At 35.3% G+C, this 17800-nt stretch overlaps 2 protein-coding genes across 2 annotated transcripts; both read left to right on the forward strand.

Annotated features, from left to right (window-relative positions):
* Positions 1 to 978: 978 nt before the first annotated feature.
* Positions 979 to 12737, forward strand: LOC100257038 (GDSL esterase/lipase At5g62930). The gene is made up of 6 exons (XM_002282416.5): positions 979 to 1196; positions 1401 to 1478; positions 9583 to 9723; positions 10598 to 10674; positions 11696 to 11860; positions 12347 to 12737. Exons 1-6 carry the CDS (start codon positions 1098 to 1100, stop codon positions 12513 to 12515), a joined length of 729 nt encoding a protein of 242 aa, XP_002282452.1. The 5' UTR covers positions 979 to 1097; the 3' UTR covers positions 12516 to 12737.
* Positions 12738 to 13818: 1081 nt separating this feature from the next.
* LOC100243240 (transcription factor MYB98) lies at positions 13819 to 16072 on the forward strand. Its single transcript, XM_002278997.4, has 3 exons — positions 13819 to 14555; positions 14672 to 14798; positions 15317 to 16072. The coding sequence occupies exons 1-3, from the start codon at positions 13963 to 13965 to the stop codon at positions 15893 to 15895; spliced, it is 1299 nt and encodes a 432-aa protein (XP_002279033.1). The 5' UTR covers positions 13819 to 13962; the 3' UTR covers positions 15896 to 16072.
* The last annotated feature ends 1728 nt before the right edge of the window (positions 16073 to 17800 follow it).

The raw sequence follows: 17800 nt of genomic DNA on the forward strand, positions 1-17800 counted from the left end.
TCCACAAGTTGTGACCAAACGTCATAATTTAATTCAGTCAAAATAATTCCTGGATTAAAAGTACCTTCAAATTGAAAAACAATAGTATTTTTTTCACTCTTTTTTTTAATCGCGAAGAAGGGGCGATGGCTGGCTTTACCGACAAAATATCCAGGATTTCAGTTTCATGGCTCTGATACCATCTTCAAATTGATGAATGATAGTTTTTCATTGATTTTTTCATTCGTTCATGTACAGAGTATATATAGAGGGTAGTCAACATTTCAATAATGGGAAAAAAATGATATAAGAAATGAATGATATAAGGAAAGAACAACTAATATCCTAGTATCTCAACTTTCCTAATATCTAAACATTCCTAATATCTCAACACTTCTTCCTTACTTCTCTACTCTCCTCTCATTTTCCCTCAAGCTCACTCCTTAGTGTCTTTTCTTTCCTCCGTTTTAACTTTTCCTTCCTTTTCTCTACAGCAAACCACCATAAGAATCCCCTTCTTTCTAAGCTCCCAGGAACCTCAAAAATATCTCCCGTTCTCTCGATAAAACCTTTTCTCCCAGTTCTGGCTTGCTGCTCAAGCCAAAGAATACTCTCTAAAATATCTCCCAAAACCAGTAGCCAAAAGCACCTCCCTTACTTTGCAGCTGGCTACCTTCCATAACTGAATACACATTCCTGCAGAATCTCTCTTTATAGGTGTCTTTCATTGGTCCCTCAACTCCACTACCTGATTCCCTAGCTACCAACTTAGAGACGACACGTGGTCTCCTAAGGAATCCTCCACCTGGCAAAACCAAGTTGCAAGAACATGAAAAAAAACAAGCCCCAAAATGGGGGTCTACACAATTTTTAAAAGATGTTCTCATAAACTATATTTTAGAATTATTTTTTGAAAATATTTCCCAAACAAAACCTTAATTTTTGATTTCAAAACGCAGCGTTTTAAAATGATAAATGAAAAACACGTGCGTTTTTGCGTGGGAGGCGAGATTTCAAAACGCTGCGTTGTGGCTGGGACCGCAGAGACACCACAAAACGGTGCGTTTTGAATTTTCTCACCAGTTCCCTTTGATTCTCTCTCTAGAAGCTACCTCACAATGAGGCCTCAAATCGTGTTATTTGGGGATTCGATCACAGAGCAATCATTCAGATCAGGTGGATGGGGTGCGGCTCTCGCCGACACCTACTCTCGCAAGGTTTTCCCGTAGTTTCTCCCTCTGTTTGGTTGCCGAGAAAAATAAAGTGAAAGACGTGAATTTGGAATTTTGTATCTTATGCTTTCTGTTTAATTGCTGAGAAAATGTGGGAAAGGAGAAGAAACTATGTTGCTTATCTACTTGATAGTGATTAATTTATTTTTATTTTTATTTTTATTTTTTTATTTTCTGCTTTTTGTGTAGGCTGATATAGTGTTGCGTGGATATGGTGGATACACCAGTAGACTGGCATTGTTCTTGTTACAATACCTTTTTCCTCTGGTAATGATTGACATCGTTTTTTTCCTTGTCTTCAAATCACTGTTCATAGTGTTGCTTTGTATATATCAGTGTATACTTAAATTTCATTTCATTTATTGTAAGAAGCGAGTTTCTGTTTATTGTTGATGGGCATGGTTCGTTTTCATTGTTAAGGTGCTTCATTATGTATACAAAGTTAGATCGTGTGCCTCATGATGTAAAGTTAGATCTTGTAGGAGAAACATATTAGGCGGAATCATAATTTTAGAACATCAGTTTGGATGCCTAAAAAAATAATGGATTGATACTACTAAAATGAAAAACTGTGAAAGTGAAAATTAGTTCGTGCATCTATGACACCAAATAACTCATTTGAGAAAGATACCAGAACCCGAATCACCTTAAGACATAATCAAGAACTTCAAATTACTACTTCACTATAATTTATGAGTGACAAGTGTGGTATGAATTGTTACAAAGTATGTATGTAAGTTTTTGTTTTCATTTTCCTTCATTATTACTATACATTGTGTAAATAAAAGTTTTTATACATGATTAGTCTTTCACATAACACCCATGGATGCTTTATGTTAATTGGTTCACCTTCCAATTGTTGTCCCAACTATTGACTAGTTGGTTTTCTGGGGTTGATCAAGGGTAGAGTTTGACTTTATATCCTTAAGACAAATTTTTCCTGCTCAAGTGCTTACAACACAAGTGATTGTCTCCTAGGATACAATGATCCCTTTTTTATGATAGTGGCACTCTAAATCACAAGAAATAGCGAATTACTTAGTGATTTATACTCTTTTAAATATAGAAAAAATTTATTAGAAAAAAGAAAAGACGAAACTTGAAGCTAAGAAAGACTTGAAAGTTTAAGAGACTAGAAAGGAGGAAGAGTGGAGAGAATGAATGAATGAATGAGAGAGTGAATCCCGAAAAGACATGGAGGGGACCTTATAGATTTTGTTGATGACTATTAGAAGAGATGTCTTTAAGACACTAGACATATCCCTTAAAGGGTTGTGTCTTAAGACACCAAACACATTCTTTGAAAGAGGTTGTGTCTTTAAAACACTAGACACATCCTCTGAAACAAGTTGTATCTATTACGAAACAACATGTCTTCCAAGGGAAAAATAAATATGTCCTAATTTGCATTCACCTATATATAAATTCCAACAATCCCCCACATGAATGGAAATTGACTTGGAAAAAGCAAATGACAAGTTAAACATTCTAGAGAGTACAACTTGGAAAGTAATTACATCAAGATAGGTAGCTTGTGACTTTGAAGCTTCCTTAGTGAAATACTATCAAATTTACTTAGCTGATCAATGAACCTGATGTCTTGAATTGTTCAATTGTTGATGTAAATAAAGACTATAATATCCATGTAATTCCCTTCTGAATCACCATTGATTCTCATGTTTGTGCTCATTTTGGCCTTGAACAAATCCTGGTTTTATGAGTGCTACAGAGAATTTCAGCCTTAAAAATTCTCATAGAAACGACCCCGTTTCACACTCACATAGGTGATTCCTATTAAGAGTATCCTATCATATCCCACTTGTTTTCCAAGCTATAAGACTCATTAAAAAGCAAAGCTTAACCTAGTTCACTCTGTAGAAAACACTAATTCATTATAGGAATAGGTAAGAGAGATTATCTCTTTACTGTTTCTTTTAGTCATTCACAACTTAGTTGTCCCTTTGAACCTAGATGTTGGGATCTCTAGTTAACTAGGTTGGGTTACCATTATGAAGACTTTTTTATCATAGGCTTTAATCCCATTCCTCTCGATGAGTAGTTAACTTGGTCTCTTGACAAACCTTTAGTAAGCGGACCCGCAAGGTTGTCCTTTGATTTGATGTAATCAATGTAAATCACTCCATTTGAAAGTAACTGTCTTACTATATTGTGCCTTCGACGTATATGTTGAGATTTCCCATTATATTCCAATAGCGGATTGATTATCACAATGTATGCTTATTATAGGCATAAGTTTTTGCTAACATAGTATATCCTCTAGAAAATTACGAAGCCATTTTGCTTTTCTCCTGCTTTATTTGGAGCTATAAATTTAGATTCCATTATGGATCAAGCAATACATGTTTGTTTTGAGGACTTCCATGATGTAACTCCTTTTGCTATTGTGAATATCTATCCACTAGTGGGTTTTGTGTCCTTTGTATAAGATATCTAGTTTGCATCACTAAACCTCCTTCAAGTACAACTGGCTATCTTATGTAATGCAATCCATAATTTAGACTGTATCTTAGGTATTTAAGAACCCTGATTATTGCCTTCCAATGATCTTTTCTTGGATTGTTTGTAAATCTACTCAATTTGTTATTATGCTATGTTTGGTCGTGTACAGTTCACGACTTACATTAAACTGCCAATTAGATGAGAATACTCTAATTAAGATATGGTTTGATTAGTATTTTTAGCTAAGTGTAGATTTACATTTATTGGAATCTTTACTGGACTATCTTCATTTTTATTAAACTTTCTAAGTATTGTTCAATGTAGTGTGATTGAGAAAATACTAGTCCATCAGATGTCTTAGAGATTTCAACTCCTAATATGATGTTTGCTATACCCATATCTTTCATATCAAAATGTTTGGTTAACATTTTCTTGGTAGCTCTAATGATATCGTTATTACTTCCGAAAATTATCATATCATCCACGTACAAACATACCATTACATAACCAATTGATGTGCTCTTAGCATAAACACATTTATCACATTCATTGATTTAAAGTCATTTGACATCATAATATTGTTAAATTTCTCATGTCATTGCTTTGGTGCTTGCTTTAATCCATATAAAGATTTAACAAGCTTACATACCTTTTTCTCTTGTTTAGAAGCAATTAACCCTTCAGGTTGTTCCATATAGATCTCTTCTTGCAATTCACCATCAAATTTATCCATTTGATGAATTGCAAGATTATGCGATGCTACGATTGCAATCAACACTCTAATGGAAGTTATTCTTGTGATTGGTAAATATGTATAAAAAAAAATCAAGGCCTTCTTTTTGTTTAAAACCTTTAGCTACTAGTCTAGCGTTATATTTATCAATTGATCCATCAACCTTCAATTTCCTTTCAAAAATCCATTTACAAGCTAAAGGCTTATTACCTAGTGGAAGATCCACCAGTTCCCATGTGTGATTTTTCATGATGGATTCAATTTCATCATTAATAGCTTCTTTCCAAAATGGAGCTTCTGGAGTAGACATTGCTTCCTTAAATGTCTGAGGTTCATTTTCTAACATATAAGTTAGATAATCAGGACCAAATGACTTAGATACTTTGACCCTTTTATTGTGTCTGAGTTCTTCAACATCTTGATGACTACTACTAGCATCATCATATGTTCTTTTTTGAGATCTTTTCTCTGGTGTACTTTTTCAAGGTGCTCTCAAAAAATGAGGCATTTCTTGACTCAATGATTGTATTTTTATGAATATCAAGAATGCCTGATTTATATACAAGGAACCAATATGCATTACTATTATTGGCATAACCAATAAAAACATAGTCAACTGTTTTAGGCCCTATCTTAACATTTTTAGGGTTAGGAACAACTACTTTTGCTAAACATCCCCACACTTTCAAATATTTATAAGATGGTTTTCATTATTTCCATAATTCATATGGAGTTACATCATTTTTCTTGTGTAGTATTTTGTTCAAAATATGGATTGCAAAAAGAATTGCTTCTCCTCAAACCAGAACTTATCAACATAGCATTCATCATTTCCTTCAATGTTCGATTCTTGCATTTAGCAATACCATTTGATTGAGGTGAATAAGGATCAGTGGTTTGATGAATAATATCATGTTCTAAACAAAACTCATCAAAAGGTGCTTCATATTCTCCACCTCTATCATTTCTTATTATCTTTATCTTCTTGTTAAGTTGATTTTCAACCTTATTCTTATAGTGTTTAAACACTCCCAGGGCCTAATCTTTGCTTCTTAGCAAATATACATAACTGTATCTTGCGCAATCATCAATGAAAGTGATGAAAATATTTTTTCCCTCTTCTAATTTACACAAACTTTAAATCATAGATATCATTGTGAATTAATTCTAAAGGCTCAGTATTCCTTTCAATAGAATGAAAGGGTGCTTTATGTCATGGATTTAGTCGTTCACTAAGCTCGTGCGGCACTTAGGCAAGTCAAGACGCTTGATCTTGCTAAGTCAGCCTTACTCCCAATGCTTAGCTTGCTAGGCTAAGACGCTCAAGACTCGAAAGCTTAAGAAGCTTAGTAGGCAACTCTTTAAAGAATGGAAGCTCTTATTAACTCAAGGAAGCTTTTACAAGTGCTTGGAAGCTTACTTGCTTGGTTAGGAAGTGATTTTGAGTAGTGCCTTGGCCAAATGAGGGCCTCACCTATTTATAGGCACCAATGGAACTATCTGGAACCTTGGAGAGTTCCTTACAAATCAATAATATTCTAGAACATCCTACCCTATTCTATGTACAACCCTATGTACAAGAATATACAAGAGATTTCTAGAAGTCTCTAGAAAGCCTTGGACTCCTCTCATGCCTTCCACCATAGTGTAGAGATGTGTGGACATCTCTAGGCATTTCTAGAACCTTCCACACTCTTCCCACCAATGGCTTAGTGTAGATGGCTCTAGGAGTCTCCAGAAGCTTCCCTCCTCCTATATAAGCCCATGGGGAGGGTCATTTAAAGCATCTTGTGACATTTAGCTAGCTTAGCTTCTACACATGTCTTGCACTTATGATTAGGATCAATGTGAAAGTTAGGTAATAAATTTAAATTTCTTAATTTGCGCAAAGAATTAAAATTCACATGTCCTAATATGTCATGTCATAAATTAAAAGACTCAAGCAAATAAGCAAAAGAACTGACTTTATTATCATTGAAATCTCATAGGATAGTCATTACATTTATCTTAAAAAGCCCATTTGTGAGATACCCTTTGCCCACATACACCTCATTCTTGGTGAGTATAAAGTTATTGGATTCAAAAACCAATTTGAACCCATTCTTACTCAATAATGAGTTAGACACTAAATTTTTTAGGATATCAGGCACATGCAATACATCATTGAGAGTGAGTTCCTTTCCTAAAGTCATCTTTAATATCAACTTTCCTATGCCTTCAATTTTAGAAGTAGTTGAATTACCCATGTATGGCTCCCTTCTATTTATTTGCACATAAGAAGAGAACATCTTTCTATTTGAACATACATAATGAGTAGCTTCTGTGTCTAGCAATCATTCCTTGGGGTTATCCATTGTATTAGCTCCAAACACCATGGCAGAATGCATCATATCCGACACATCAGTTGCCGGCTTCTCTTCTTTGGTCATATGTACTTGATTTTTCTTGTCATGTCCTTTGGAGTGGCAATCCTTAGCTCAGTGGCATTGTTTGTTGTACACGTAACACTTTCCATTGAATTTTTTGAACTTGTCTTTCCTCTAATTAGGACCTTCACTAGAGTACTTCCTTTTCTTGCCAAGTTTATGCTCGACCAAGTTTGCCTTGGACTCTATTGGAAGCTTTCTTGGTTTCTTGTTAGAAACTTGATTGTCTTCTTCAATCCTCAGTCTCACAATCAAGTCCTCAAGTCCCATTTCCTTGTGCTTATGCTTCAAGTAATCTTTCCAAGATGGTGGTAATTTTTCAATCATAGTTGCAACTTGGAAAGACTCGTTCAACACCATCTTTTTTGCATGTATCTCATGCAGAATGATTTGTAGTTCTTGGACTTGACTCATAACTACCTTAGAGTCTATCATTTTGAGTTCTAGAAATCTGTTGACTACAAATTTCTTCAAGCCAACATCCTTTGTCTTGTATTTTTTCTCCAAGGACTCCCATAGTTCCTTAGCAGTTCTTATTGGATTATACACATTGTATAATGTGTTGTCCAAACTATTGAGGATGTAGTTCTTGCACAAGAAGTCAGAATGATTCCAAGTTTCCATGGTTGCTTGCACTTGTTTATCAGTTTCACCCTCCTTTAAAAGAAGGGCATCCTCATATAGGACTGGAGCAGGATTCAAAGTTGTAAGCTAGAACAATATTTTTTGTTCCCCCCTCTTGAAGTCCATCCTAGTGAACTTCTCAGGTTTCTCACCATGTGCAGCAACATGAGGTGTAAAAGAAGTAGAAGCCATCTTCACTAAAAATTAATTGTAATAAAATTAGCTACAAAAGAAAATTTGTCTAAAGTTTGTTGTCCCAACTATTGACTAGATAGTCTTTTGGGATTGATCAAAGGTAGAGTTTGACCCTATGTCCTTAAGACAAATTTCACCTTGCTCAGGTGATTATAGTACAGGTGATTGTCTTCTAGGATACAATGATAACTTTCTTGTGATAGTAGCATTCCAAATCACAAGAAATAGCAAATCACTTGGTGATTTGTACTCTCTTGAATGACAAAAATATTTAGTAGAAAAAAGAAAATACAAAACTTGAAACTAAGGACTTGAAAATTTAAAAGACTAGAAAGGAGAAAGAGTGGAGAGAATGGATGAATGAGAGAGTAAATCCCAAATAGGCCGGGGGTGGGGGGGCGTTGGGCACTTATTTATAGATTTTGTTGGTGACTATTAGAATAGCTATGTCTTTAAGACACTAGATACATCTATTAAAACACATCCTTTGGAAGAGGTTGTGTCTTTAAAACACTAGACACATCCTTTGAAACAAGTTGTATCTATTAATAAACAACATGCCTTCCAAGAGAAAAATAAATGTCCTAATTTTCATTCACTTATGTATAAATTCCAAAGCCGATCATTTCATTATGCTCTTTTAATGGGATAAATCTAGTATTTAACTGTAAATATAATCATGCATAGTCGCATACCATAGGAAAATGCTAATATACTGAGAAGTGAGGAGATATTTTGGTGTTATGCTGATGTGAAGTGACTTGACTGTTTGCATAACAAGGTTAGGCCCCCTGGATATGTTACTTGAAGATTACATTATTTTGTTGGATGGGAGTGGTGAGGGCGGATGCCAATATAGAATTGGAAAAGATTTTAATTTTGGATTGCCTTTGTGATAAATATATTCGGCAATTGAATACAATGATGTTACAATGTTGAGATGATGAATAAGTAAAAAAAACTGGAATGATAAGCTAGAAATGGGAGCATTTGAAAAACTAGATACCTGATATAGTTAGGCAGTTTTAAATTGATATGGATTTAGCATGTACACAACTGTGCTGTTACATGTCTTGTCCTATTTCATCATATGTTGGGTTGGATGATCTCGAAGAAAGGGATGTTCTTAATCAAATCCTATTACGTGTCTTTGTGGTCTCATGAAGTGACATCCTTCCAAGTAAGAATATTTGGGTCCTGAGGGCAACATCTAAGGTCAGTTTGTTTGTGTGGAAGGCAGCACGGCAGAAGATTCTGACAATCAACTAGCTTATGAAGAGAGAGTCTGGAGTCTGGTTAATTGGTGCTGTCTATGCAAACATGGTGAAACATATGTGGACACATCCTCATCCACTGTCATTGGGCTTCTAATATTCATTGGCTGTGTAAAAATCTTCTATGAGATATTTTCTCATAAGGGATAAAAATTAAACTTTTAAGGGTGGACTTTTACTCTAAACAGATCTGTTTGCATAAGGAGAAAAAAAGTAACTCTTGGATCTTTGGAAACTTGAGATAGTCAAGAAATCTCTTTACATAAGCCTTCAAACCAAAGATGCTAGACACTTGAAAGATAGTCTAGAAGCTATTCATCAAGCTTTCAACTTGAAGAAGCCAGAGACCCAAAAGATAATCCAAAGAGCTCTTCTTGACCCAGTCATACCTCTTTCAAACAAACTAGTTTCTGGGATAAATTTTATTAGCAGTTATTCTACCAGGGAGTTTAATTTCATGTTTATATGGTTGTATTTAATTCAGGTATAGCATTTTATATATATAATGTATTGAGTATTGCTTATATAAGGGGACATCTAAGTTTGCTGTAGAAAGATTTGACCAATCTCCTGGTTTGCCTGGCATTTTAGTGACAATGTATTTCATCTTTGTGTAACTCTTCAGTCTGAGCAGTTTTGTTTATATGACTTCTTTTCAGGGCTCTACAAAACCTCCTGTTGCAACAACAGTTTTCTTTGGGGCAAATGATGCAGCTCTTGCAGGGAGGACCAGTGAACGGCAGCATGTTCCTGTTGAAGAGTACAAGGAAAATCTCAGGAGAATAGTCCATCATTTGAAGGTTCAAATCCCACATTTCGTATGCTTGTTGTATGCTAGATGCTATATGTTGAAATTCTCATGTCTAATATATGGTTTCAGTATTTCAAATTCCACATTTCACATGTTTGTTGCATGCTCAGATGCCCTTGGATCCTGGCCCAAGTGAAGCGGCAAGGGGTTTGTATAGAAGTGTGAGAGGTTAGAAGTTTGATTCCCAAACACAGGAGAAAAAATCCTATCAAAAGAAAAAAAAAAAAAAAATTGCTCATTGTATGCTAGTTGCTATATGTTGGACTTCTTATGTCTAATAAGTGTATTTGGCCTGCCAAGCTTTTTCATTGACCACTCAATTAATGTTTTTCCACTAATTTAAGAGAAATAACACACAAAAGCACAGGTTGCTCGATGGAACCTGCTGAAAAGGCCTGAAAATGAATTAGGGATTTCAGGACTCACTCACCGTGAAGAATTTTCTCGTGTTTTAACATTCAAGGACCAGCAATTGGTTGAATTATTTGGAGAGATTATATGTTGGATATTTCTCATCCTTCATCATTGACACCTTTGTTGAGTAGTTCAGGGATGCGTATAGATTTGGCAAGCACCTTCTTCTCTTTGAAGGAAAATGGAGGTGGATAATGATTGCTCCTACTTAATGTGTAAATCTTCCATTCCTTTGTGGGGTTGGGTCAGCAGTGTGAACCAAGGGCACCTAGCACTGGCTCTAAAAGGCGCCTCTTGAGCCTGTGCCAGCCTGATAGACATAACAAAAAATTGATAAAAGTCAATAAAACTAATGTTAATTGGACATATCTAGAATTGTTATATAAATCAAAATGTATATGAAATAATCATCAGCTCCATTTCTCACTGTCTAGAAACACTGATTGCAGGAGTGCTCTTCCACCATGCTAGTAGTGCTTGTAACTCCACCACCTGTTGATGAAGAAGGGCGTATGCAATATGCAAAGTATGATACTTTCTTCTTTATGTCAGTTGATATTGTTTAGAATGAGGGGCAGCTGCATGCGGAATCCATTTCTGAATCCACTGAATAATTAGTTGGAAGAGAACATGGTTTTTATAATGGGTGGTATTAAGATATTGATATTATAAAATGATAAATGTTTTATTGAATTGTGGAACATAATGGTAAGAGATATAATAGTGGTTATTCTATTGTTCTCATTGTTACCAAGCAATTCTCCCTTGAAGAAAGCAAGCTAAGATAATTTACAAGAATGCATTCCTCCTCAAATCGCTTAGGGGTCTTACCCTGGACTTGGGGTTGGAGCTGTTCCCATAACCCTCAAATGGCTCCCTTCTCTACACTCTTGGGACCTTGAAACCTCCTATTTGCCAATAGAAATGATGGCCTAACTTTTAACATGTGTAGTGGTCGAAGGTATTATATTTTGACACAACCAATTGCCACTACCATCACTTCCTATGCCATGCTATTGCTTCCTATGATATCCACCTTGAGACACTACAATCCCCTCCATCTTCATGCTACCAGCTCCACAATTGCAATGCCAGCACACAACCATCCCATTGTCACTGCCAACTTTGCCACCTTGCCTCCACCCACTCCTGGTGTCGGCCTCTCCATGTTGACTTCACCCCTGCCTCTCCTTCATCTTGGCCCTGCTGCAGTGGCCATTTCTAGCTGCAAGCATACCACCATTCAAACCTACGGGAACACCAGCACCTTCATGGCAACTCACCTTCACCATCATTGCCACCTCTATCATCACATTCACTAACACCCCCATTGGTAGTGTGCTGTCTTCTTCATGGCTGCATTTGACCTTTTTATTCAGTCACCTAAGATTTTAGAATATTTTCTGTCTTACAATGTGAATCTTATTGGAATTTGAACATCTAATTAAAGGAACAAGAACTTAGAGGACATGCATGATGAATGCTGCTTTTCCATTAAAATATGGTTACTTTTACTTTGGAAATAAGCTCCTCATTTGGCCTAGCAGATCTTTGTATGGTGAGAAAGCAATGGAGCTGCCTGAAAGAACAAATGAAATGGCTGGAGTTTATGCAAGGCAGTGTGTCGAGTTAGCTAGGGAACTGGGTCTTCCTTCCATCAACCTATGGTCCAAGATGCAGGAAACAGAGGGTTGGCAGAAAAAATTCCTCAGGTTAGTGATGCATAAAGCCTTCGTCTTTCAGGGAAATTTTGTGGCATGCTGCTTAATTAATCTGATTGAGTGTAAATTTGATCCATGATTTTCCTTCAAGAGGAAAAAAAATAAAAATGTAACTGAAAAACTCAACTCAGCCAAACCATATCCCAATTTTTTTTATTTTTTATTTATACCTTTTCATGCTTTTGACCTTTGTTGTATCAGACCATCTTGACAACTTTTCCGTATTTTCATTACCATCTATCCTAAATTGCACTATTGACTGTTGCTATCAAATTAGAGTTCATTTAAAGAGAAATAAACAGGGGACTAATCCCAACTGAGTTTTGACAAGTGCCTGGTGACCCGATTTCTGAAAACAAATGCCAAACCTAAACTACTATTATTGTTAACTGAACTTCCATTGATGTCTTTTCAAGTTTACCAGATATACAAAAATATCTTAAATTTTATTTACAATTATATTTTTTCCATTTACAGCGATGGGCTGCATCTGACAGCAGAAGGCAATGCAGTGGTCTACCAAGAAGTTGAAAGAGTGTTGAGGGAAGCATGGCTTCCGGCTTCAGAAATGCCGAATGATTTTCCTCACCATTCACTAATAGATTGGAAGCACCCTGAGAAGACTTTCCAGCAACAATGCATCTGATTTCTACATGGCCTTTTGGTAGAATTGATTCTTAAACCCCTTCATTCTCTTGAAGGGCCTTCTTGGGTTTCTCCAATTCTATTCCAGATTGGTTCTCCAGGTGATTCTACTATTCAGACATATTGTGTTTTTCCTTGCATTGGGTTCATTTCTTATGGAACAATCACAAACCCTAGAGATTTCCTGAGAGATTTTAATGAAAATGGTGCAAGTACTTGATGATATTTGGTATTTACAGTTTGTGAAATATGCCCCATTTCTTTGGGTTCAGCTCCAAATATTCTCTAATTCAGGCACATCTATCTATATCTGAATGGTCTAAGATTGAAGAGACCAAAAACCCCATGCCATTTTTCCTTGGAAACAAACAAATTTAAATTTATTTTATTTTAAATTATAATTAAGAACATTTGCTGCAGAATTAAAGGATAAGAAATTTCTTAACGTTACCTTGACCTGTGTAATTACCAGTAGTAATTGATATCTAATAAAATTAACATGTCTTAATTGTGTTTCTCTAATTAGAACCAACTCTTAATTGCTTACTAAATATTTCATTATACCAAACTCTCTTTCGGTTACAATCCTCCATTCCCTCTTTTAATCTCTATAAATTTTTGGATGTGCTGAAAGTTTATTGGATAATTTTTTTATAATTTATCCTTTTTTTTGTATAAAAAAAAAAAAAAAAGGTTAAGCAGTTAAAAGTTTTAATTAATTTTTATTTAAAATTTGAGAAAATAATAAAAATAATAATTGAAATTGGACAGTAAAGGAAAATAAATTAAAAATAAAAATGCTGATGGGCATGTGGGACAATGGAGAAAGCTGAAGTACTTAGAACTTTTTTCAATAGAGTAAGGGTAAAACGGTCATTTTGCATAGATAGTTAGCTCAGTGTCTTCCGTCATTTTTACCACGTGTTGAAAAAGTTTGACATGCATTTACAATTTACAGGCCTCAACAGAGTCCAGGGGTCTCAACAAACCTCCTATTTCTGTCTTTGCCAGTTGGCGTAATCTAATTGGATGGTTATTTTGAATTTTGAAGCGAAACTACTAACATACCCTAAAACAAAACATGAAGTACGAATGGATCCCAGAATATTCCAATGGGACGATGCCACGTGAGCAAGTTGTAATAACTTTACCAATCTGGTCAGGCTGATCCTCTGCGGTTGTCTGAAACCAGAGTCCTCCCTTTGACCATTTTTTACCAAAAATGGAAAATTTAATAAGGGCACTGTCCTACTAGCCATGGCCTCCGACAGTGAGAACTTAAGGGTCACAAGAGTAGAGCAATCCCGACCATTGGATTAATCTCAATCAACGGCCAGGACGAGCCCACTATTAGTAAATGCTTTCCCATTCATACCTATTAAGGAACACAAAGCTGATAGCTCCAAAAAGACACACAAATTTTCTCTCTCTTTCCCGTGCTTTCTCTCATGGATTTTGATAGAAAGTACAAGGAAAATCTTGGCTCTCAGCCAATGTTATTGCCTGAGAATTACCTGAAATCTTACATGGGAGATGGTGCGTTTTCCTTAGAAGCCTGTTCATCAAAAGCTTTCTTCCAAGATTTCCACCATCTCGATCATCAATTTCCCACCAATGCGTCATCAAAGACCCTCCAATTCGGGGTCCAAACTGCTTGCTTGGATCCCTTCGACAGTTTCACATATGGGTCTGGCATGAATCTCGATGTTTACGAATTGAAGCCTTATGCAGAAAACGTTGGAGTGATGGAGAATTTTCAGAGCAATAATGGAGGAGGATACCTGTTGCACCATCATCAGAGAGCCGCTGCTGCAGATATGATGGGGCTGGACCGAGGCCGAGTGGCCTTCAACTGTCAAGAAATCAAGCCTGTAAACTTTGTTATACCAGAGGAAGTGTGCATCGCGGCAGAGAATAGTTTATACAAGAAAATCAGCATGAGTACTGCTAAGAATGGAGCTTCGCCGGCGGCCAAAAAGACCTACAAAGGTAGAAAGAAAACCCATGTGGTTAAGGGGCAATGGACAATTGAAGAAGACAGGTAGACAAAAGATCTAACTCTACTTTATGGGTATATAAATCTTTTTTGCAAAATTTCTTCTGGGTTTTTGTTATAATTTTCTGTTTCTGATCATGTGCCCATGCATGGGTATGAAGACTGTTGATTCAACTGGTGGAACAGTACGGGGTTAGAAAATGGAGCCTCATTGCTCAGATGCTGAATGGGAGGATAGGGAAGCAGTGCAGGGAGAGATGGCACAATCACCTGAGGCCTAACATTAAGGTTTTTGGTTTCTTTCTTCCTTTGAATTATTTTTTATGTTCACACCATCTGTTGATGAAGTCATCAATTGATTAATTTCATCATATCCTGGGAGATACTCAGATGCATACACACAGACACAAACACACAGAGATATGGTTTCCTTTGATGCCCCCAAGCCAATGGAGCCTTCCACTGAATCAAAAACCTTGTGTCCATTACCCAAATGCCTTGATTGCTTCGCTCATCTGTTGTTTGTTAGCCATCCAATACGTCCAAATTCAGTAGGTTAGAAAAAATTATGCCCCCATTTCACTAACATAAGAGTCATGCATACATCATACATAAAACATATACACATGAATAAGATACTCATACCCTCTAATGGTACATAAAATATTAGGGTTTGAAATTATGCCTCATCATCATTGAGCTGGATGTATAGTTGATATTACGTACATAAATAACATACAGACATATTTATATGTAAAAGAGATGAGGATGCCAGTTCAATTGTTGTACATATGTTTGGTTTGCAGAAGGATATATGGAGTGAAGAGGAGGACAAGATTCTTATTCAAGCCCATGCAGAAATAGGAAACAAATGGGCGGAAATTGCAAAGAGGCTGCCTGGAAGAACTGAAAACTCCATAAAGAACCATTGGAATGCTACCAAAAGAAGGCAGCTCTCGAGGAGAAAATGCCGCTCAAAGTATCCAAGACAAAGCACCCTTCTGCAGAACTATATCAAGAGCCTCAACTTGGACTCAAGGACAGTGGATTACCAGAAAAACCCTACTGCAAATAACCCCATGGCAGCTAATAATACTGTCCTCAGACCACCCATGAACAGGCCAGAGATCTCAGACTTCTGCCCTGGCGACGGCGTAGTTCCGAATTTCGATTATGAGGAGGTCCCAGATTTCTCCTTTGATGCTAACATCTTTCAAGAGAATTGCAGTATCGACTCTCTCCTCAATGAGATGTCTAGTGCTCCTACTGGTGATGAGAAAGGGATTGAGATGGAGAATATGCCATTGGACATGGCTTCATTGTTGCAGTGTGAAGTGAAGAAGGAGATGGATTTGGTGGAGATAATTTCTCAAGTCAATCTCTGATCAAGTCCTTGGGAATTAAGCCTATAGATCATAATAATCCTGTGGGCAGAAAAGTTTTTTTCTTTTAACCATCTTAGGCAGGCCTTTAGGGTTCATCAAAGTGAATATGTAAGATGTAGAACAAGGCAAATAAAAATTGTTGAAACTGATCATTAGAAATGCTTTGACTTGTGCTTTCATCTTTTGTATGAAACAACTTGAACTAATCATAGATAGACGTTGTTATATTATTAATTTTTCTTTATAAGCTTATTATATATGTATGTATGTATAAGTATCTATGTATGTATATACGTACGAATGTTCGATGGTATATGTATACGTATAGGTAAGTGAATGACATGGGCCATATATTTTTTATTGTAGCAGGCTTTTCAAACTACAAATATTTGAATTAGGATTAGTACGTACAATTAAGTTAAAGTTGTATTTATTGGACTTTAATTGAATTTAAAGGATGTTTAATTCCAAATTTTTTTCAAAGGAATAAATGTGGTATTTTATGGTACTACTAAATTAATACATAGAGCAGAAACGGTATGGTATGATTGTACTGATATTAAGGCTTGTTTGAAGTAGGTTACTAGAACCATCTTGTCTTTGCCAAAAGGATCTTAAAAGGATTATATATATATCTATATCAAAGACCAAACACCCAAAATGAAATTGAAAACATTATCAAGTGTGATGTAAAACATTGGATAGGGGAGAAAGTTTTTTACCCTGTATAAAAATGAGTTTCTCTTAACCATGTATATGCGTTTTAAAGTCGTGAACATCTCTTTGGATTCAAAGTAAGTAATATCTATACAATTAAGTGTGAATCATTACAAATGATATCAGAGTTGATATTCGACCTGGATATGAAGGTTTATTTGATCTCATGAAGGATATTTGTTTGTTTGATCTCATAATCTCATAAACACAACGGGATGTTGTGCTTGCATGAGAAAGTGTTTGTGATGTTCCACATTGAATAGGAGAGAAAGTTATTGACACTATATAAATATGAACTCTTTTTAACCATATAAATGCGTTTTAAAAATGCGAGGACTCCTTTGAACTCAAAGCGGCTATACGTTTGAGTGTAGATCTTAGCATTATGAGGGATCTCTTAAAAAGAATTTAACACAATTTTAAGAAAAAGATCCACAATTAATTATGTAAGGGCTCCACAATTTTCCTAACTTGGATGCATCTAAACATGATAAATTAAGAAGTCAACAACTTTAGTAAGGGCCATTTGGGAGGAATTGTGCACTTTTAGCCTCTACTAGTAGGGATTTAAGTTTACACAAAAATAAGTGTTTCTAATAATATTTCTTTATAATGTATTAATAATAAAATAATTATTTTTGGAAGAAAGACTTACCATAGTCTAAGAATTATTAGATCTATTTGAAAATGATTCTCAAATAAATACTTTTAGTGTACAACATTTTCGTTGAACTTTTATTGTAATTTGTGAAGAAACCATATTTTAATACAAATTAAGAACGCGTTAGGTAGTATTTTTATTTGAAGTAATTTTAATAAATATATATATATATATATATATATATATATATATATATATATATATATATATATATATATATATATATATTTAAAGTATTTTTAGAAAAATCATCCAATAGATACTTTTCCAAAAAATATTATAAGTTATTTTCAATTTTTTTTAAAAAAAATATTTTTTAGCCTATAAGTACTTTTTAAAAGTATTATCAAACATATTTTAAGAATATGTTTTGTATTATTTTTATTTGAAGTGTTTTTAGTTGAAGTGTCTTTTTATAAGCATGTTTAAGAGTATTTAGTATTATGTACAAGTGTTTTTCCAAGAAGCGCTACAAATAATCTTTCAATTTTTTTATGAGAACCTTCTAAATTTTATTAAACACTTCA

Source organism: Vitis vinifera, chromosome 17 (genome assembly GCF_030704535.1).
Source record: "Vitis vinifera cultivar Pinot Noir 40024 chromosome 17, ASM3070453v1".
In the NCBI taxonomy this organism is placed as follows: Eukaryota; Viridiplantae; Streptophyta; class Magnoliopsida; order Vitales; family Vitaceae; genus Vitis; species Vitis vinifera.

Coding starts and splice junctions, on each gene's coding strand:
- LOC100257038 (XM_002282416.5), top strand. CDS start 1,098: ATGAGGCCTCAAATCGTGTTATTTGGGGATTCGATCACAGAGCAATCA. Junction 1,197..1,400: donor CCGACACCTACTCTCGCAAG/GTTTTCCCGTAG, acceptor CTTTTTGTGTAG/GCTGATATAGTGTTGCGTGG. Junction 10,675..11,695: donor GGGCGTATGCAATATGCAAA/GTATGATACTTT, acceptor TTGGCCTAGCAG/ATCTTTGTATGGTGAGAAAG.
- LOC100243240 (XM_002278997.4), top strand. CDS start 13,963: ATGGATTTTGATAGAAAGTACAAGGAAAATCTTGGCTCTCAGCCAATG. Junction 14,556..14,671: donor TGGACAATTGAAGAAGACAG/GTAGACAAAAGA, acceptor ATGGGTATGAAG/ACTGTTGATTCAACTGGTGG. Junction 14,799..15,316: donor ACCTGAGGCCTAACATTAAG/GTTTTTGGTTTC, acceptor TTTGGTTTGCAG/AAGGATATATGGAGTGAAGA.